This window comes from Pteropus alecto, unplaced genomic scaffold, assembly GCF_000325575.1.
Source record: "Pteropus alecto unplaced genomic scaffold, ASM32557v1 scaffold11, whole genome shotgun sequence".
In the NCBI taxonomy this organism is placed as follows: domain Eukaryota; kingdom Metazoa; phylum Chordata; class Mammalia; order Chiroptera; family Pteropodidae; genus Pteropus; species Pteropus alecto.
This window is the reverse complement of record NW_006431956.1, coordinates 9,527,510-9,549,698: the sequence shown is the minus strand read 5'-3', so window position 1 is coordinate 9,549,698 and position 22,189 is coordinate 9,527,510. Positions and strand designations below refer to the sequence as shown.

General features: G+C 39.2%; 1 protein-coding gene across 7 annotated transcripts in view; it reads right to left on the bottom strand.

Moving 5' to 3' along the window:
• The window catches only part of CACNB2 (calcium voltage-gated channel auxiliary subunit beta 2), a 312,930-nt gene that overhangs the window by 290,186 nt on the left and 555 nt on the right, over nt 1-22,189 (bottom strand). For 4 of the 7 annotated variants that reach the window (XM_015585644.1, XM_006906994.3, XM_006906993.3 and 1 more), the window contains exon 2: nt 13,175-13,267. In XM_015585644.1, the coding sequence (XP_015441130.1) occupies nt 13,175-13,267 (93 nt within the window). Of the gene's footprint in view, nt 1-13,174; nt 13,268-22,109; nt 22,146-22,189 lie in introns of those variants that run through there. The other 3 variants (XM_015585647.2, XM_015585650.2, XM_015585648.2) reach the window with 1 other exon arrangement.

Genomic DNA, 22,189 nt, shown 5'->3' with positions numbered 1-22,189 from the left:
GACACAACCCCAAAATCCTCGTTTGTCATAGTCCCCTTTGTAAATGACACCCCTTACATTTCCCAGAGAAACTGAGTGAAACATGTGGCAGAGGGTGAGCTAACGCCCTACAGAAGACAGGACTGGATGTCTTATGCAGGTCTACCCGATTCCGCTTACAAAATGTCCTGTGTTGCTAGGCATCACGGACAATTAATTACTACTACAAAGGTGTGGAAACAAGACGTGAACCACATGTGCTTTTAATGACAAAGCCAACAGTGCTGCATATAACACACACCATGTCTGACACCCCCCAATTTAGCAAATGAATCTTCCTGTCCTCTGAATGAAGAGTCCAAGCAAAAGTTATCGTTACCACTTAAAAAGTACAATCTATACCTTAATATGTTAACTTCCTCCAATAGTAAGATTCTCAAACATCTCATTAAATTCCCTTAAGATGTCTCAAATTGTGGTAAAACAATACTATATTCAAGCTAAAAAAAAAAAAAAAGTCATTGTCAAGAACACAAGTTATCGGTTTCTAAAAACAAATGTTAACTCTGTTCTGTCTCTAACCCTTCAGTGCTGCTCAAATGTTATTAAGACCATAATAGGTTTTTCTAGTCTTCTTTTTCCCATAAGAGCTTTTTTCAAAACACGCATACACACAAAACACTGCAACGTTCTAATTTTATAATGGCAACCTGAGGTGGCTTTATCACAAGACTAAGATTCAATCATTTTAAAAAATCTAGGAAAAAAAAAATAGAGGCAGCATACATGGCCATGAACACATATTCCCATAAACATATATATGTATATATATATATTCATTCCCAGGAAGATATGTTTTTAGAGACTCACTTATCCCCATAGAAATCTACTTGTTACTAGACAAAACAGAGCACAGCACAGTCTGAGGAAGGCCTGAGGGGCTCCAACGACTTATTCTTCACCTGTACCTGGGCAGTAGTCTTGCCCTCAGCCATTCCTAGGAATCTGAGAGCTCACAAGTCAACAGGTTTACCTTTCTCTCTCAAAAGCAGACTTCAGTTCTTTTTTCCAACGTCTACTCTCTCTTCCTCAGGTAACACCGCTCTGAGAGTGTCCCTACAAAGTCACGACTTTCCTCATTCTTAGTCCACGGGCCTTATGCGGAGGTGACTTTTCTCCCGCCTCCACAGTGAGCATGTGACTCGGGTCTGGCCCATCAGTGGATCACAGGCCACCGACCTGAGCTATTGGTTTATGGCTGAGCAGTCATTCATTCAGAGCCAACGAGGGGCAACGTCACATGAACTGGGAGGCAGATCGGCCCGAAGCTGTTGGGAACCTTCTTGCCACCACCTAGAGCTGAGAATGAAGCAAACATGGGCGGGCAGTGCCAGAGACTGAAAGAAACCAGGTGTCCAATGACATATGAGCCATTTCAGTCGCTGACAGCTGGGCTTTACAGCTAAATGAGCCCCCAAATTTCCTTTTTGCTTAAGCCCGCCTGAGTCGAGTCTGCACTCTCCTGCAACAGAGAATTCTAATGGATGTCCACTGCTTTTTTTAAAAAAAAAAAAAGATCAGCAGAGGGGAATTGGAGATAATATGAACAAGTGGGAAGGTCAGTTCCAAAAATATAAGTGATAAATAAGGAGGCAAACACTGACCCAAGAAGTAAAATTTTCCAATAAAAAAAGTTAATCTCTACTACATAGTATAAAATACCCACTTTATGAAATACAAATATTTGATCAAAAGCCTAAAAGTAATTGAGCAAAGTACTCTAAATTGAACTCAGAGGACTTTCTTTTGAAAAGGCAATATTTTTATCACACAATTATGCCTTTTATCACTAGTTCTGTACATTTTATTTTAAAATGTAAACGGATCTGGGGAGTAGAATCATGAGACCAATTAATTCAGATTTGAACAGCCTTGATTTTTAAGATTTGTCACTGCTAATTTATAATAGAAATACTTATGAGCTTAATGATGTTAGATTACATGCTATCTCTAAAGAATCCACTGAAGAATATATGCAAACATTTATACACATACATGTACATATACAGTCATATATATTACAAACATAGGATGAATTTATATTTACAGCTTGCTTTTTAGATGACATAACTTTCCCAATACATCATGTTTGATCTAAAATCTAAAAAACACAACATTTTCAACCCACAAACCTATAACTCTTCAAAGCACAGAAATATAAACATCTATGATCCATCTGACACCAGTTTGAAGGGAAATAAAAAGGCATATGGTGTTTGTTAATAAACATACTGTCCTTTAAAATGCCCCACACTCAGAGAGCGACCTGAGAGAAAATCCTTATTTGGTGTTTGTTGAGATGGCGTATATCCCGAACAGCTCATTCAGAACCTGGTAAAGATGTGGTCATGACAAGAACCGCAAGTATCATAGGGGACACAGCTTCAGTGACACTGTTTCTCCATGTTTCAATTTCAGACAATAATAGTTGTTTGGCCTTATCTCGCTTCCACCCAGGCAGAGGGAACAGCCATGTTCAATCTCTTTCTGCCTTGGCACAGGACAAGTGCTCTCGGCCTCATACATCCCTTCCTAATTTCCTCCCCTCGAACATTTCGTCTCATCCATCAAGGTCCAGCTCAGACACAACCTCCTTGTGACATTCCCTCTACTTCTCCTTGGCAGAACCAATCAGTCCCTTTCCCGTGTACTCCTGAACAATGAATTTGAAAGCACTAATACCGTTAATACTTTAACCTGTCTTTTTTTAATTGAGATCTAGTTGACATACAGCATTGTATTAGTTTGAGGTGTATACAACTTAATGATTTGATACATGTATACATTGTGAAATGACCACGATAAGGCTCATTAACATCCATCACCATACATAGTTACTAATTTCTTTTCTTTGTGATGAAAGCTTTTAAGATCTATTCTCTTAGCAACTTTTAAGTATACAATACACTATTGCTAACTATAGTTACCAAATTATAGATGACATCCCCAGGACTTATCTTAAAACTGGACAGAACCTTGTTATTTTATTCTTCATCTGGCCCAATGCCTGGCAAAGGTGTTACACGTGTTGATGAATAAATGCAGAGATGAATGAATGGATGAGTAAACAAGTAAATGAGGACCAGTCAAGAGAACTTAGGAGAACTTAGGAGAAATAACATCTATCAAAGTCAGAAAGTACATGTGCACTTGGCCTGTTTCCAGTGTAATTTTCATACACACGAATGGTCAGGAAAATTGTTTCACAATAAAGTATAGACATCTTCAAATCCTGAATCTAGAGTTACTTTTCTGCATTGAATAAATAAAACCAAATACTTACGTGTGGGCCTGAAACAACTGAGGTTGAAGATCAGGCTACACACACTATTATTTTTTTAACCACTAAAATACAACTTATTACATTCATAGTATATGTCACATCTTCATGATATTTCCAATATTAAGTGCAATAGAGAGAAACTGTGGCAAATGCCAGTAAAACTGTTTTGACCTGTTTTATGGGAATATTGTAAACATCCTCCAAAAGACCATGAGCATGCAGAGTCATCTAATACATACTAAGCAGTTCTTCTTCCCAAAGCGGGTAATCAGATAGGGTAAAGGACAGGGTCTCTTAGTAACCAAAATCCTCATTTTCTCAAACAACTGCTCTCTGTCAAACAAATGGCCTGAGGCAGAGAGAGAATGGCTGATTTTCAACTTATATGACCGCTAATGACTACTTCTACTCAAGGGAAAACCGGAAAAAGTCTGTGAGTCAGCACCGCCAGTTCAAAGGGCTTTGCATAAATTTACTGAAAGAGCCACACTAGGATATTAAGATAACCAGCTGTTTGGGGGCTATAAACCGTCTAACCTTCTTCAGCTTGACATCTGAGGAAAACATACTTATGTTGAGTTTGTACGTGGTTTTATTTTGTCCGTTAAGTCTTAACAGATTTTTTTTTAATGCAAAAGTCTATAATAAGGTGGCCGATAGAAAATACAGCTTGTGCCTCCCAGCTCTGCATGACCTGAAGCATCTCTGAAGGGACAGGCAGGCAGGACGCGGCCTCAGGTGTCTCTGAGTGTGTGAAGTGACTCTTTACCTGCGTTCCTGCATGGGGCAGACGTTTACCGGGTACCTCTTCTAACCCTGTATGGGGTTCCTGGTCTCCCTCACAGAGCTTCTGCCCTTTATCTTAGGATAACCTAGCATGCTGCCCATTCCCACCCACTTCCTCCTAACCCTATTTATTTTGAAATACTTCAAATCTGTAGAAAAATCTAAAGAGTGGTACAATTCACACCTGTATAACCTTCACTCATGTACTGTGAGCATCTCTTTCTTCATATAGACTTAATACTAAGCAAGTGCCCCTCCTGATTCCTCAATGGCACTGAAGCCCCGCCTGAGGCCAGCTCAGCTCTTGGGACCCAACACTCAGCCCAGCTTTCGCCAGTCCTGGCTCAGGTGGCCTTTCACCCACCGTCACCGTCACCATCTTTGGCCTAGTGATCTAGGACCAGCAGGCCACTTTTCTCAGATTTTTAGCATAGCTATTGTCTAAAGTCTCTCACTGAGCAACAAGTGTACCGATTTGGTCTAATAAACGCCATGAACTTTGAAGTGTATGAACTTGAGCAAATGCATTAACCTACCAGAGCCTCCGTTCATCACCTCTTGTACTGTAGCACCCACCATAATCAGTTGTGTTAGTGATGAAATAAAGTGCTCACTGGAGTGGCTGACACATCATCAGCGTTCAATCAACATTAGCTATTACTATCATCTTTACTGATTTCCCAGCCAGTCGACCCATCAGTCCAATTCTTTCATGCCTTTCTTTACCCTAGGGTGCTGCGTAACTCCCCAGAGCAAGAGGCTGGGTGCCTTCCGACACCTCCAATGTCATCGCCTGTCCCTCTGTCCACACGCCCTGAATGCACACACACACGGCTCCCCACCACCCCAGGAACACACCATCGACTTCCATTTCCAATTTGATTTTTACTTAAAAATTTTAATTAAAAAAAAATTTTAATTTAAAATTATTCTTAGGATAAATGTTCAACTGCTTTCTATTCTTACTATTCAGAATAAAACATCACCTCCTCGGGGCTCACACAGGACTTCTGTTGCGGATTCACAAACGGTCAGTAAATCGCGCCTTAGCTTACACCTTCCCTGGTAGCCACTTCTTAATTTTTTCTTTATGACCCGGTCTGATCCCTCCAACTGCCCCCAGGTAATGGTACTTAATCACGAGCATTAGAATCCCTTAGCAACTGTTTCCAAAATGCACATGCCCGGCCCTCTGATGCTAACAGCACACTAGACTGTCCAATCTCAAACAGAGATTTCTACTGGACTCCTTAAACACATGCTGCTTTGCATAGAGACATTACTTGAAATAAGACCCTGGAAAGAGTAAACGATGTTCTTCTGTAGGATCCTGACCTCGGTGAACTGGTAAGCACCACTGAATGAGTCAGCAAGAGATGACGAATGACCTTCGATTCCGTACCCCTGCAAGTAGCTAATACATAGCAGGGTGTTCTGACCCTCCCTATCCCCGCCCCCCACCCGACCCCCATGGCTCTTCTCCTTGCTTCAGGTCTCCTTGCAATTGTCAGAGAGAAAGATTACGTGAGGATCTTATTTTCTGATTCTTCTTGGTATCAGATGTCTATAAGCTTGAAGCAGTAACTGGAAGAACTCGAGTTAATAATTCACTGTGAGAAATGCGAGCATAAAAGTTTTAAATAGTAGCTCAAATCTTGATACATATTGAAGGACAGTGATTTAGGCATGTAATTATTTTTTGTAAATGTAACTTTTTAAATATAACACGGAAAAGGATGAAAAGCTAAGTCACAGAATACAAACACACACACATAAACGCACAAATGTGTGTGAATGTGTGTGTGTGTGTGTGTGTGTGTGTATTCTTAGCCATCATAAAACTAAGTGCAAAGAATCCATCTATTGTAGGTTGCAATGGTTTGCATGTCTTCTGTCCACCAGACAAATTACGCTCAAGTATGAACCGGATTCTGGGTTATACTGATGGATTTAATCTTTAAAAGTTCCAAGTCTTTTAAACATTTTATGAACCTCTGAAATATCCTAGGGTACAAGTTATAAAGGCTTTAGGAGAAGATTTTATACTTTGGAGAAAATAAATAATCTAAATAAAATTTTTTATGATAAATAAAATTAAAATGGGTTCATAATGAAGATATTAGTTGAGTATATTAGGTTAATTACAAGAAATTCATGAAGTTATTTTATTTCTGTGTGAATCATATTGACACCTGTGGAGAAAGTACACTTTTATTCCCTTCATATTCTGGCAAAAGATGTTTTTCTGTCTTTCAGATATATGCTAGCTTTGGGGTCAATGCTTTTTAGTTTAAGTCTATCTTCATCTAAACCCTTATGGCATAAGAAAAACATTATATACAAAGTAAACATAACAGAGGCACCATCTGCTATGGGTTGAATTGTGTTCCCCCCAACCCCTAAAATTTGCATATTAAGGCCCTAACCCCCAGTACCTCAGGATGTCACTTTATTTGGAGACAGAGTTTTTATAGAGGTAATTAAATTAAATGAGGTCATTAGGATGGGCCCTGATCTTATAAGACTGATGTCCTTATAAAAAATTGTAGACAGATACAAATTTGAGAAAACATCATGAGGAGGTGAAAAGAGCAACTTACAAGCCCAGGAGAAGCGGCCTGGACCAGGCCCTTCCCTCCCAGCCTCAGAACAGACCTGCCACCTTGACTTCAGACTTGTAGCCTCTAGGACTCTAAGAAAATAAAATTTTTCGGTGTAGCTACCCAGTCTGTGGGCCTCTGCTACAGCAGCTCTAGCAACTGAATACACCATCACGTTATTTTCCTTTCAAATGAAAAGTTTACCTGTTTGTTTTGGTTGTGAGGTTGGTTTATAAAAAAAATAAAGCAATTGGTCGTTTTCCAATTTTCAGCTATAACACCTAGACCAAAGAGAAATCAACAAATCTTTTCGTACGAGTAAACATCTGAACAGGAGTAAACTACATGAAAAAGCCTCTGGGTTCAGAGAAAATATTACTTTCCAAGAAAGGAAAACTGATGAGGTCACAATGCCCAGCCTCTCAGACAGGAAGCAGAGGAGAAAGCTGAGTCAAAACAAAGTGTCCTTGCTAGAAGCCCAAACAATCAAGCTGTCCCCTAGGCTCTCCCGTTACCAGGTATCAAGTAAAAGAAAGAACAGAGGCTAGAACTTTTCTACGTACACCAAGGACACAAGAAAATATACGAAGCCAAGATAATTCTCTAAAACTTGATGACAGTTTGGAGAAATGACACAGATGGTGAGATGGTGGCAGAGGACAGAGATTTCCTGAAGATCTCTAGCTACATTTTCCCACTTATGAGTCAATAGAAGATGCTACGAAGCTTCTTCCCTCCTCCTGTGATCATCTTCCTGTTTTGTTTTTTTTGTCCCTCCGTCATCCTCCAACTCTAAAATAAGCAGATGGTGAAAGGAAGCATGATAAGATCAAGGGCAGGGGTGGGGAGCTCAGTTCCTTTTCTCCACCTCAGGTCTTTGTAATCAACACAGACACTTCGTCACGAATGTGGAATCGTGATGAGCAACACCGGAATACCTCCTTGTTGAACTCACTCATAGCAAATATTTTTGAGACATAAGCCAACATCTCAAAAAGGACTTCATTAGCATCTGATAATCATCAGACGTGAAGATTTCCAGAAACAAATCAATAAGGAGAGAAGGCGACACTATTTATATCTATAAAAGAGAACAGGGAAGAAAAAACTATTCTTTGGTTTAACCAGACTGTTACTTGGGTATGACACCCATGAAAACCTGAGACACATGAATAATTAACCTAAAGCTAAGTAACTGATCTTCACCAACATTCCTAACAGTTTAGGAGTCAACTGAAATATATATATATTTTTTGCAAATTCAATGTTTAATGAAAGCGCATTTTCTTAGTCATATGAATTACTTCCTATTAGCTCACTTGTAAATGTTCAGTTTATCTACGGGGGCTACTTCAGTCCCTAACTTCTAAGATTTTGCATGAATTGGCCAAACAGAAGATGAATAATAATGAGAGAAAATGGGGCGTAAGTGCAAAATATATTATAATTTGAAACATATCTGAGAACCCAAGGAACTACGAACACCTGCAGAAATAATTCCGAGTTTTAAAATGTTATATTTAGGTCAGTGGGAAAATATGTGAAGATAAAATCTGCCTCAATCCACAAACTTGATTTAAATAAATGAGTAGAGACCTTAATGAACCTAGTTTATAGGGTAGGTGTTGCACATACATGAAAACAATCTCAGAATGAGGAAGATTTTATGTATAATCATACATAATACTCCTGTTCTCTCACAAAAACTTAATTTTAAAAAGACATTTTAAAGCTAATTATGTGTTGAAGTACAAAATCTAAAGTTTGTTTTAATATTTTCTAAAGTATATAGGCCTCCTAAAAGAAAAATATTCCTAGTAGTATATAAGTTTATGCTATAAAAAGAACAAGAGACTTCTTTACTGAAAAGCTCAACATTTTTATAGTGATATATTTAAGAAGAGTTCTTAAAAGGTCTCGGAACAGATTCTGCCATTCACAAAATTTAAGCGAATGCCTAATAAGATAGAAAGACATTTACAGGAAATCAGTGGCAATAAATCTACTGCATTATTATTTATAGTTGTGTTTGTGACGAATACAGCATAACAAGGCAACAAGCCAGCATTTAAGGGCTGAAAGATTTATCCAACCTTAAACATATCAGTCTACACAGGCCTGGAGTCTGTAATCATTATCGCAGTTTAATCTGTCTTTGCAAAACAAAACCGAGAAAGAGACTGTGTGTCTCTATGATTAATCATTCATATTTAAAGCCAAATTGAATTAATAAGCGGTCCAAAAAGCTGCACCAAGAACATGGTACTGGAAGACAACGGAATTTGTTTAGAATACCGTGTTCTGAAAGTGTCGTACAGCCTTCTGTTAAATATTTGGTTCATTCCATTCTGTCATTCCGATTTGTATTCTGGAAGCCCTTAGAAGCTAGAGGATTACTTCGTTAGAACCACGACATAGGATGGTGAGCAAAACCCCAGGTCAGTTGCACAGTTCTTCCCCACGAACTCCCCGAAACAATGGCATTCGAAAATTCCAAAAAAGAGTTGTTGATGCTTAAGGCTCAACTTTCTGCACGAAAGGTACCAGCTGGTACAACAGGGTGACCTAGAAAACTTCTCCAGAGAAACAGTTTGTGAGCCCTGGCCATACATACATGGCAGAGCCTCTAGCAGAGCTCAGAATGAAAGTTGCCATGTTGTGGGAATCATCGAAATAAAGCAAACTGGCTGTAATCCCCTTAGCATTTGGTGTTTCGTCTTAAGAACTCTGCCAGGTACATAAATGTAGCCAGGGAGAACACACGTCTTTAAGAAAATGAAGAAATGTTTAAAAAAACACAAGAGAGAAGAGAACTGGGCTGACCCGATGGTCACAGACACTCCCCTCCCTGCCCCACCACGAGCTGCTGTAGCTTTGATGACCAGCACTCGTTTGCAGATGTACATAGTTTTCCCCGACCTTGGAACTACCAAAGAATTTACACAGTGGTTCTTGCACAACCTCCTGAAAAAGAACAGCACGAATGTTCTAGCCTGCAATGCCAGGCGGGCCTCGTTACTCCCATCCACCTATTTTTCTTGCAGTACATTAATTTGCTTGGTTAGGGTCCGGTGCTCAGATAAACTACTAGTTCTCATTCCCTCCTCTTCAGACAACACACCTCAGGGCTTTTAGTTATTTGTGTATTCGATGAAGTTAGGAGGAAAGAGCTAAATTATACAGAAACTTGATTTTCTAAATAGACAAAATTTACGTGAGGCACAAAATGCAAAAGGTTTTAAGAATGGCAGCTTTTCCAAGTTTAGTATGATATATGAAGTTCTCTTATTGATGTATCTGTTCATAGCGCAGAGCCAGAGAGTACAAAGGGTTCATACTAGACTTGAAGACAATCTCGATATCGTAATTATCTTAGAAACAAATCTAAGATAACCATAGCTTTATGTATTAACTAGCTTTTAGTACATAACTGGTTTGAATAATCTTCATTAATTCTAATTAGGGGACCTGGAAGTCCTGTTTAACACTTTCTGCCCCTTAATAAATCAAAATTAACATACCTATTTACAAAGCAAAGCCCTAATGAACTGCAAACCCGTTTCTCAAGAGGCCTAACAGGGAACCGGTGCTGTATGGGCACCCAGCTTCACCTGGATTCGCCAGAGAGGATGATCCGTGGACCCCGTCAGCCTCAGTCAGGCCTCGGCACCGAAGAGCATGATGCTCCAGGTGGCTGATTTCACTTACAAGTTTTTAAAAAAAAAAGGACTTTCAGGATTCAAAAAAGTGTTTTTTGACTCTTGCGGGAAGAAGTAAAAAATAAAAACTCCCTACTTCTCATTACCAATAAGAGTGGCAGAGCATGCTGGAAGGGTGACAGAAACTGGGCATCTGAGCAACTTTTGATGAAAGTAAGGGTGTGATGTTTTTGATTGGTTTGGGGGGGTTCTTCTCGTTTTCTTGTTTGTTTTTAAATCACGATGTCTAGGGAAGATTTATAATGCTAAAGACATCCTACCTTCCTAGGAATAAAGAAGGTTCAAAGAAGACTAACTTTGTATACATTCATGCTAAAAACACTCGTGAAGATCTTCCTATGATTCTCCCTCAGCTGGGGGCTTTGAAAGAAGAACGCAAAGCAATACAGACGTACCTCATCTCCTTGTGCTTTGCTTTGTTGCGCCTCGCAAATATTGCGTTTTTACAAATCGAAGGCAAGACCCTCCCCCAGCAAAAAGATTGTGATTTGCTTTATTGCGGTGCTGTGCAATCAAATCTGCAATATCTCTAAGGTACACCTGTATACTGACACAAATCACTTGCTTAAAAAAAAAAAAAAAAAAACCACCGACGATAAAGGGAAAGCACTTAAAAGGGATCCTTTCAAATTATTTACTCTAACATATGCTTACCATTACTCTCTACCATGCATGTCTGCAAATACTCTGACAAAACTATAATTATTTAACTGCGTCATGGTTGCTTTCGCCTATTTTCAAATGTTAGCAAAATACGAATGCCGTTTTAACAGAATAGAGACTGCATGCCAAAGTAAAATACGGTGTTTAACTGAGCATTCTTGCCAAAGACACTGGTCTTTCTTCTGTGACAGAAATGAGCTGGCACTTCCAGGGTCTTGATGCCCACGTCATCATTAGCCCAGATCCATGCCATGCCAAGCCATTCATTTTACGGAGCTTCAGAAATGAGCCTTTAGGATAGGTTATTTATTTACTTTTGTCTCCTTACTTGCTCACACGTCTGGGCAATATATATCTAAATTTACATTAAGTAGCCTAGTATTTTGTGTGTTGAGCACAGAATCTCATATACATCATCAAGAATGCGACATCAAAGGACATTACGAAGACAAACACATCCAGTTCACTTATACGCAATGTGGCAATCCCTCCTAGCCTTAGAAATTAAGTTCTCAAAACTCCATGAAAGAGGACTTCACAGCAAAGACACAATTGGAAAATGGGGTCTGGAGATTGTCTTTAAATGACTTTTTGATAGAGCTAAAACGAGCAACAGTGAGCTCTCTACTGTTCACTTCTATTCACAATATCTTGCTCACTTGAAACATATTAGCGCTTCTGCCCGTGCAATTTCGACAAGCTGTTTATCATTCTGTGTGGCTGAGCCGCAGCTACTACCTGTCCTAAGAAGCTTATTTGTTTCTGCTTCAGGTCCCCTGATGTTCAGCCCTGAGATGACTACACAAAGTGGTGGATTCTAGCTGTCCAGGTTCCATGTCCTCATCCCAGAGGCGGAATAAATATGGATGCTTGAAATGGAAAAGGACTTAGGTAACTTTCCTTTAACAGACTCACCTAAGTCACCGCCCCCAAGGTCCTTCACTCACACACAGGACCACGATGCTGGAATTCTGCCCGCAACATCAGGCAAAATTCCGACACCATTAGAACATACCTCCGGGGTTGGGCCTCGCTTGGCTTCAACTTCCTTTTTCTTTCTAAATGTTTCTTAGCAATAAAAAAAGAGAAAGGAAAGAAAAACTCTGCTCCTTCTTAACCAACTCCTTTTCGGAAAACTGAAACAATTCCCAACTGGCACAGACCAGAACCAAAACTTTTCCAGGTGCCTGTAAAGTATTCGGACATACCTTTGGCGCACTTGACATTGCTAGCGGAGAACTAGTGGCTGGAGAGGGATCATCCTCCATCTGCATCGGGAGAGCAGAGTAAGGAGGCAGCATCCAGCCAAGCATAAAAGCCCCCACGGCTGCAGCAGGTGAACAAGTTCAAGCTCAACTGCTGCCAACTAACAGCGGAGGAGAAATGTGGGGAAAGGGATACAGGAAGCACGGGGGGAATGTAGCTTTCTTCCCAAAAGAAATGGAGCAGCTTTTCCAGTTGGCAACTGCTATTTGGGGAGCGAGCTCTCACCAATTCGAGATTATTTATGAGCGCGGTGACCAGAACTCGGGGGTCTTTCAGCCAGGAAAGCAGATTCTCTCTAGGACTCTCCTCCCGAATTTCCTCTCCACCAAGAAGTGTTGATGAGGAGATGCACTCACCTATACCTGATGAGACCTTAGGCTCCACCTGGAGGCTATTACCCTCAGAGATCTGGCTGCTCATGTTTTTCACCAGGAAACCCAAGTCCTTCTTATTATACCAACTTCACAGACTGTGGTATGGAGGCCCACTGCCTGCCCCACCCTTGGAAAAATACCTCCAAAACCTGTAATCATCTCTGATAGAACTCACTCATTCTGTTATGAAGAAATCCTTTGTCAGGAAGCTTCTACTTCCTTCCCCCAACTTGCCAGTAAAGAGTGTAATTATTACTCACAGTCTCGCTTAAAATTTAAACATTTTAATCATGACATTAAACGGTACACTTTTCACTCCAACTAAATGTAAACACAATAATACTGTATCAATCTTAAAGATAACAGTGTAAAATGACCTTTTAAAAAAAAATCTAAGTTCATTTTAATATACTTCTCAAACTACGAATTTAAGAGCTCCCTTACCTGACGGACAAAACTATTTGAGGTAGTGTCAGATGACGTGCTCCCATCGGATCCTTTAAATCTGTTTTTCCTCCTAGCTCCTTTTCCGTATGACTAAAAAAGGGAAAAAAAGAAGAAGAAAGTAAGATTATTGTTAGAACCTCTCACAGGAACCTAGGCCGAGTTCTAGAAAATGTCAAAGACCAAAATAAGGAGTGAATTGCCATCATCTGGGCATTATTAGAAAGTTACTATTGGAGAAGTCACAAATATTTATTTCAAATCAGTGTGTGCATACAGAGAAACTTCTAGAAATATTTAATAATTGAATAAAAAGCACTTAATACTTAAAACAATTAATGCTGTTAGCATATCTGTGGTCAAGAGGCAAAATACACTAAAGACGAAGCATTTAAAAATAAGCATTTCAGTGCAGAAGGGACTGAGGCGGCAGCAGTAAGGTGACAGGAAAGGTAGGTAACTTGTCAACAGATTGACAACAAATTGTCAATGTAATAGATTCATGCATAATGAAATACTGTTATCCAGCAGCGCCGAGCATCCATTTTATTTGCTTCTTTTTCATGTTTTAATATGTAATTCCACAGGTATTCACATATGGGATTGGTCCTGCATATGGTAGCTGAAGGACATTTTGCAACATGAAGTCTGATTACCTTTAAATTTATATAGAAATGTAGGTCTAGATGGCGCATGAAGGAAGCATGGTGCCAGTTCCTCATATTACTGTGCAGACGTAGAGACTGCTTTGAGAAATGGTGAAAAAGCTACCTCAGTGGTAGTGAATTACATGAAATTAACATACTTTGTAAAATGTTCTGGCCCCTGGTTGTAATGTGGTGTGAAGATCTTGCTTTTTAACAACTTAGTGATTTTGCTAAAAAGGCAAGAAAAATAAATTTTATGGACTAATTTAAAAAATGAAAAAATAACCAGTTAAGAACAGGATGTTAAAGGTTAGACAATTTGTTTTCCTAATAGGATTGAGCCAAACAAACATCTGCAACTGGCTTTTACTAACTCTATCTACAGTTTACACCAGGAGCACCAAGAATAAACTATGCATCGATCGATGTTTAGTTCTAGGCACACATAAAGTTAATGTGAATATCGAAAGTTAAAATATAAGTGAAAAACAGCTCACCACTGAGCTTTACAGTTAAGTGCACGTAGGCTGGGATTCTACTGCAGCAAACCCTGAACAAATATTCTAACCTCTCCAACCATCAGTCTTCTTCTTAAAATGAGAAGATTAATGCTTACGTTGCAGAGTTAAGTATTAAATAAAATAATGTATTTCATAGCATTTAGTATATAAGACCTAGCACATGGTAAAAACTCAATATATTATTCAAAATATTAACTTCTTCGTGCCTTAGTACTATTATAGCAAATCCCCATTCATTATAGATCGTATTTATTAAAAGCCAAAATAAATAGATATGCTTAATTACACCACATTAGGGCTGGAAGGGTGTGGGGAAATTAGGCTAAAGTATGTAATACGTTTAGAATGATTAGGCTCACAGAGACTTCATTAGGTTGTTGGAATTTACAAAATTTGCTTTTTCAAAAACACCACGTTCGGGTTTTGAAAATGCTACTTTGCTACATTCTGCATATTGAGATGGTTTTCATTAAAATGGAAATATCTTACAAACCATAATATACATGGCACTTAGGCAAGCTGAAATCCATTACAGTACAAACATTTGTGTTATGGGTAATTTAGATGCATTTGCAGTCTAAAGTGAAAGGGTGGTATAATCCTAAAACAACAACAAAAAATGTCCTTAAATATATTTGTTCCCTTCCAAGTATCTAAGGGATTTATATAATACAAATGTGTTTCCATGGCATTTAATTAACTCTCAACTTCGTAAAAGGAAAGATCATCTAGACTGGGCTTTCATAATGTATTATACAAGCTTCTCTTCACCTAACAGCTTATTCTTCTTACTTGCGTAAACATTATTCAGTAAACTGTTGAAAAATAACATTCTTTCAACAACATTCTTCCTTTTCCAATTATTATATAAAGATTGGGACAGAAGTGTCTTCCAAGGCCTAAGAACATTAAAATAAAGTATGAAAATTTCCTTAAATAAAAAAATTAAGAAAAAAACTTTACATTATTCCATATGGAAAAACACTCATGACCCTGAAAGCGTTTTTGGACCTAACATGTTTCTTTCTGGGGTGGGGGCAAATCTATGTTAAATATACTATCTATTTTCATGAGGAGCATAAATCATCTTTGAGAACTAAGACAAAATCTAATCCCATCCCATTATCACGTGTCTTTTCAGTACCACGTTGAAATGGGTGGAAAGAGTATCTTTGAAACTCTGTCATTGCCATTTGTTTCAGATTTTTAATGATAAGTACATTTTACTAGTCAGCTGCTTTAGTGTGTGAGCTTTTTCATGGCTGTTCACAATTGCACAACAGGCACTGTGAGAACCACACAATATTTAAGACATTCAGTCCCAAGGGAGGCTGCAGTTCTCTGCAAGAAATTAAATACACTTTAAAAATCACATCCATTTTTCTAGGCCCCTGGGAATACTGTGCGTAAACACTATTTCAGGTGTAGTTAGCTACTTATGCAATGTATTTACACTGGATTATTACAGATTTCAACTGAGACACAGTTTGCATACTGAAAAAAAAAACAATGACACACTGAATCGCTTGAAAACTGGTGATAGTTTTGAGAAAAATATATCATCCTTCAATCGCTTAAATTTATGAGATGATTCATTCAAAGTATTAACTTGTTCATGACTAAATAGTGTTATAGCATATCTCTATTCATTATAGGTCATATTTATTAAAAGCCAAAATAAATAGATATGCTTAATTATACCTCTATTCTGTTCTTTTATTAATTTTAAATTACTTTTAGTAATTTCTCTTCCATAGTCTCCTTTTTCAAACTTTTAACTAAAGAGTGACTACTCGATGACAAGTTATTTTTATAACAATATCCAGAATCCAGGAAAAAACTTAAAGCACCTTTTGGAAAACTAATAGTCCATTGTTATGTACTTTAAAAAATGTTAGCGAAAATTTATACCACCATTACAAAACGAGGTTTCCTTTAATCCCATGCATATTTAAAATTAAGTCCATCTTGCTGGAATAACGTGTTTTTTGGTTACTCTAAGTCTTTGAAAATAGGATTAGAGTGTTTCACCTATAGGAATTAAAAGAAAAAAGAAAAAAGAAAAAAGAAAAAGTAAGACCGAACCTCCCCGAAATGGAAAAATACATGAAAGATTAAGTATTCAAAGATTTACTTGATTAAATTTGGAAGTCTAGTTTTTTAGTTAAGGTGCTACTTACTTCACATGAAACTACTTTTATAACCAATAGCTTCCTAAACCTTTTTTTAGCAACACTGAATATTGAGCACCTGATATATGAAACAGTTAACACTCAGAGCCTCACAGGTTTCAGGAACTAAAAGAGTAAGAAAAACAGGGTTGGCTAGAGAGCAAAGTGTAACCCATAACACTCTCCCTGACACATGCAGACCCTAAGTCCTTCTTGGAACAATCTGAAAAAAATCACTAATTTCCATTTATTGCCTATTATTAATATTCAGATTAATTAAACCAAATTATATCACACCATAGCAAAAAGGAAACTATATATTTAAATTCCTTTACTTCTCCTAAAACATCAACCAAGTAAATTTTCAGAAACTATAAAAAAATTAAGAAATGTACACAAATACATAAACGATGTATTAAAAAGATATCCAGCATTCATCATGACATTAATATCCCCTTCATGTGAATGAATGTCTTCTTTGATACAAAACAACTTTCTAAATTGAACTGTAGTCTCAAAATCAGCAACTAAATGCCCACATTTTCACAGGTAATTGAAATCAAAGCGCTTATGATTGAAGTAGACAGTAGTAGTTAATTATAGAAGTTGCCAGTTAAGTGGAGATTTCAGCCCTGCTCTACATGCAAAGTTGGCCTGGCAGCCCCTGGGGTAGCTTTAAGGATGATGTCACTTCTGTGATTGATGGATATGGTGACAGTTTGCCTATCTATAAACTGCTCCCCATGAGCATAAATGCTGATGCCTGAAATTCGTTTCATACCTCTCGATTCTCATTGTTGAATATCTATCCCTTTGACCTGAGGACTTGCCTAATTTTCTGGTCCAAAGCGAACAAAGCCAAAACTATCCATAGAAGAATCAGACATAAAATCTCATTCTCTGATAGCTTAGTATAAACAAGGTGAAAGTCAGACCTTTCACCAGGAGAGAAGTATAACTCCCTAGAAAAAGAGAAACAAACATAAGTTGTTTTCTATATGATCAGTTTACACAAAAGCAGAAAGGAATCAAGAGGCTGTGTACATAAAGCTCTTCTGGGCATCTGGCAGGTAGAGAAGGGAAGAGGGACGAAGCCAGGAAGCAGAGAAATGCCTAGTGGGGAAGTGCAGGGGCAGAAAAGGAAGGAGAAGGCCAGGGACCAACCTTGCCCTTGTCACCATCTACCTCTAGCCAGGCTGGGAAAGAACTCCAAGACAGACCCAGTTACTCGAAGGAGTGTCATCATTAATTTTAACTCCCTGTAATTGTGAAAGGAATTACTAGAGGGACGAAGCCAGGAAGCAGAGAAATGCCTAGTGGGGAAGTGCAGGGGCAGAAAAGGAAGGAGAAGGCCAGGGACCAACCTTGCCCTTGTCACCATCTACCTCTAGCCAGGCTGGGAAAGAACTCCAAGACAGACCCAGTTACTCGAAGGAGTGTCATCATTAATTTTAACTCCCTGTAATTGTGAAAGGAAGTGTATGCCAGATACTATTTGCGAGATATAGATACGTCCCACAGTCACGGATAGATAGATAGATAGATAGATAGATAGATACTATTTGCAAGATATAGATACGTCCCACAGTCACAAAATTAAAGAATGCCACCGCCTCCCTCTTCCGTGTTTCTTGAAAAGACCGAGGCTACACATTGTATAACTCAAAGGAATTAAGTGCAATAACAAGTAAACTAAGTCTTTATATAAAAAAGAAAGACAAAAAGACAAAACATGAAACTACGAGATTTACTTAACCTCAAATCACTCAAATTGTAAGATATTATATTTCACATTTTAAAACACACTCAGAAATTCTGACTGGTGTGCTTTTAAATGTCTCCCATGCCACATCAGAACAAAACTACTATTCAGGAGAAAACTGATGAGGGTTTGGAGTGAAGGTTTTAGCAAAACATAAAACATAGGACCCATGACCATTATGTTCGAAGACTGCAAAAGGCTAGGTTGTACCTTGGGCCTAAGAATGTTTCTGGAAAATTCTACTGGCATGGTTCAAGAGCCACGGGAGCATGGCTGCTGCTCTTTTTAGATAAAGCTCCTTGCTACAGATTCAGGGTGTTGCCATTCCCAGGCTGTATGACTGCAGCATGCTTGAAAAGCATCTGGCAAACTCAGCTGGGGTGCAACCAGCTGGGTTCTGTTGCTAGGTGCAAAACAAACAGGCCCTCTGGTTACTGTCTGTTCATTTTCAGGTGTGACTGGAGGTTCCGCTTACAATCTCTTTGAAGCCTCGAGTGCTAAGATACTGCTCTTGTTTCTGGTGTACTTCCTCCCCTGTCACCATCCTAGTCTCAATCCCACTTACCTACTGCCTTCATCCACCGACCTTCCGACACCATCAATTCAACTCCCGGGAAAATTATCAGTGCTATAGTTTAGAATAATGCTGTCCAGTAGGAATCTAATACAAGCCACATATGTAATTGAGATTTTCTAGTAGCCATATTTAATGGTAAATGGCGACCGGTGGCATTAATATTGATAATGTATTTTATTTAAGTCAATATATCCAAAATATTATCATTGCAACATGTGATCATATAAAAATTACTAACAAGATGTTGGATATTCCTTATTTCATAATAAGTCTCTGAAGACTGATGTGTATTTTACATTTATAGCACATTTTAGTTCAGATTAGCCACAATTCAAGTGCTCAGAAGAAGCCACATGCGGCCAGTGGCTGCCGTAGTGGACAGTGCAGATTTAAAGCTTCGGAGGGAGAGTTCTAAATTAGTGCCTTGACTTTGAAGGTAGATTGCGTCCAAGTTCACAGTGAAACTGCATAACAGGTTACCTAAAGAGCGATGCAATTTGCTTACATCAGAACTTTCAAGAAGGCGCTCTAACTTCAAGTTCTTGAAAGTTCTGATATAAGCAAATTGCATCGCTCTTGCTTCTCGTGTGAGGCGTTGGAATGTATGAAGTTTCCCCCTCCCCGGCAGGATTATTGACATAGAAAAGGAAAATGAATCTGTGCATCTGTGTCTTCTGCTTTGTTCATACAGAACTTGCAATATAATCCAGAGGTCAAATAGAAAGGATTTTAAAACCAATGATGGCTTGGAGGTACCACTGCAAATGAAAATTCCATTTCTAAGTAGAATTACGACTACTCAGTGACACAAAAAAAGGGGGATGCTCCTGAGATGGCATCTTTCCTTGATCAGTTTTACTGCTGGCCTGTCCTGCCCAGAGACAGAAAAGATGCCTTTGCCAAGTGTTACCCACCGCCTGATGCCGTAATTTATTAGATAAAAAATAAACAAAGCAATATTTCCCCTCGAATAATGGATATGATATGAACACAATTCAAGGAAGATCGCTTTCATTTTTTGGAAGGTAGAGAAAGCAAAGAAGTGGATGCTGATGCAGCTGAATGTATCTCCTCTCACCTGCTTATAACATCCATTCCTCCCTTTCTACTTTCTCTCACGAATCTATACGATTGCTTGCCAATTCCTGTGGATTGAGTCTCTGCAATGTCTCATGCATAGATCTGTCATATCCATTATCTTTTCTCTTTCTCTAGTTTAGGCCTATGACTTGGTGTCCAAACTGTTCTATCAATCTCCCTTCTGGCAGCTCCACTTCTGGATGCCTCAGACTCCAAATTATCCTATAGAGCCTTCAGCCTGAAGAGGTGACTCTTCGGAATGAGCTGTTACAGCTCCTTTGTTGAACTCCATCCATGGTTCTCTATTGTTTAATACATGCACTGTTCGAAGCCTCCAAAATGTGGCCTTGAATTGCCTTGTCAGTCTTATGCCTCCCTCTCTGCCTAATCCGTACCTTTCCACACCCTTTTCAAACTCGGGATCTCAAATGTCTGCTTTAAGACCTCTAACTTCGGTGCCTTTGCTTCCTGTATCATTAGCTCCCTATCACCTCTCTGAAAATCTTGAAATCTGAGCCACCCTCAAGTCTCTTCCCAAATGCCACCTCTTCTATGAAACCCTTACAGATTGCTCCGCGTAGAATATTTGTGATCTTTACTTCTTGAAAATCATTTCAGATTCAGGACTTCTCCCACAGTCCCATGCCTTACGAGCTTCACACTTGCAGCTACTGGAATATAAGTTCTTTTAAAGGCAGAAATTGTGTCTTCTCACATCTGAATCATTTCCACATTGCAACTGTACAATAAATATTTGTTGACGTACGTTTAACTACATAAATCACTAAATAAATGATCTCTTATCTGAATGCAGTCATGCTTTCCGTCAGCCCTAACTTTGATCTCCAGAAATTCAGGAACTCTATTTTTATCATAAGAATAAAAACTTCTTTTTAAAATCCCTGAAGGAAGATCAAAGAGAAAAAAAGGTCTAAAAGTTCTTTCCTCCTCTATCAATATTCAAGACCATCATCCCAGAATAAGCATCTTGGAGGTCTCATCTAACCCAGTAAGTGACGAGATAAAATCAGAAGTCTAGAACAAAGGTGGCATGCGTTAGTAAGAATTCAGTTCATCTGGCTGAAGCTACATGTTAAGGTAGGTGGTTAGTTACATGTCCCCACCCTGGCTGTACGGCCAAATATCTAGCTGTCTTACTGTTACGGAAGAAATGGATTTCTGATGATACAAGTTCTTGGTTTCTGTATGCTTCCTCTATCTCAAATCAAAGTGAGTTATGTGTTTTAAGTTAGCAGTGCGTTTTCCCAGTGGTAAAAGAAAGTTCGAAAAAGCCCCACGATCATGACACTGGAACCATCATTATTAACAGAATCAAAATATCTGGAGCAGTCAATGTGCACCACCTTTCAAAAGCACAGTAGCAACAAAACATTTGTAACTCTAATTACATCTCCCATCCCTGCCCCCTCCCCGTTGCTACAGTAAATAACACTCTAACGCTTTCTCCCTTGAGCTTATGTAAATATAAAATATATAAATCATATATTTTATGTAAGTAGAAAAATATATGATCTTACCACAATTTACAATCTAGCAAATGGAGGCCTGAAATCAACAAGATAAGCAGAGAAGAGACTTTTTCTCCAAAATGATGCTTAAAACGTAACCCTAACCCTTTCACATACATCACTCACCAAGCAGCCCACAGCTGGGAGTCTGAAGTCATTTCCCTGCTGGGATAAAAGTTGAGAGACTCCTTGCCACCGCTGAGACCTGAGGTGTCTGTAATCTACACCGTACCTGCCAAAGCCTTACGTAAAAGCCACCTTCTCATTGCCCGGCGCCTACAACTGACATCTCCTATGTCACAACAGCAGCAAACCGGAATTTTTCCAGAAACCGCTAATACTCATCGGAGAAAAAGGTGGTCCTGGAGCTCTCTGAAATGGCTCACATTTCCGGAAAAAGAAAAAACTTTCACGTTCCTAGCTCGCTTTCTTAACGGAAAGGAACGAGAGGTCCAGGCAAACCTGGGCAAGTGCAGGGAAGGGGGAGCCGAGCTGTCAAGGCGGCGTAATTCCCAGGTGCGGAAGGCAGCAGGGCTGATGCCAGGAGACGGGGGCCCACCCCGACCCCCACCCCGGCTCGGCGCTCATCCGGGGGGTTCTGCGTGGGAGCTGCGGGAAGCGGAGCCCCTCCCGCCCCCCAGGACTCACGATCTTGAGCAGGTCCAGTCCGCTCGCCTGGTTCATGTCTCTCCATGTGCCTCTCCCGGGAAGGGGCGGGGAGGGCGGAG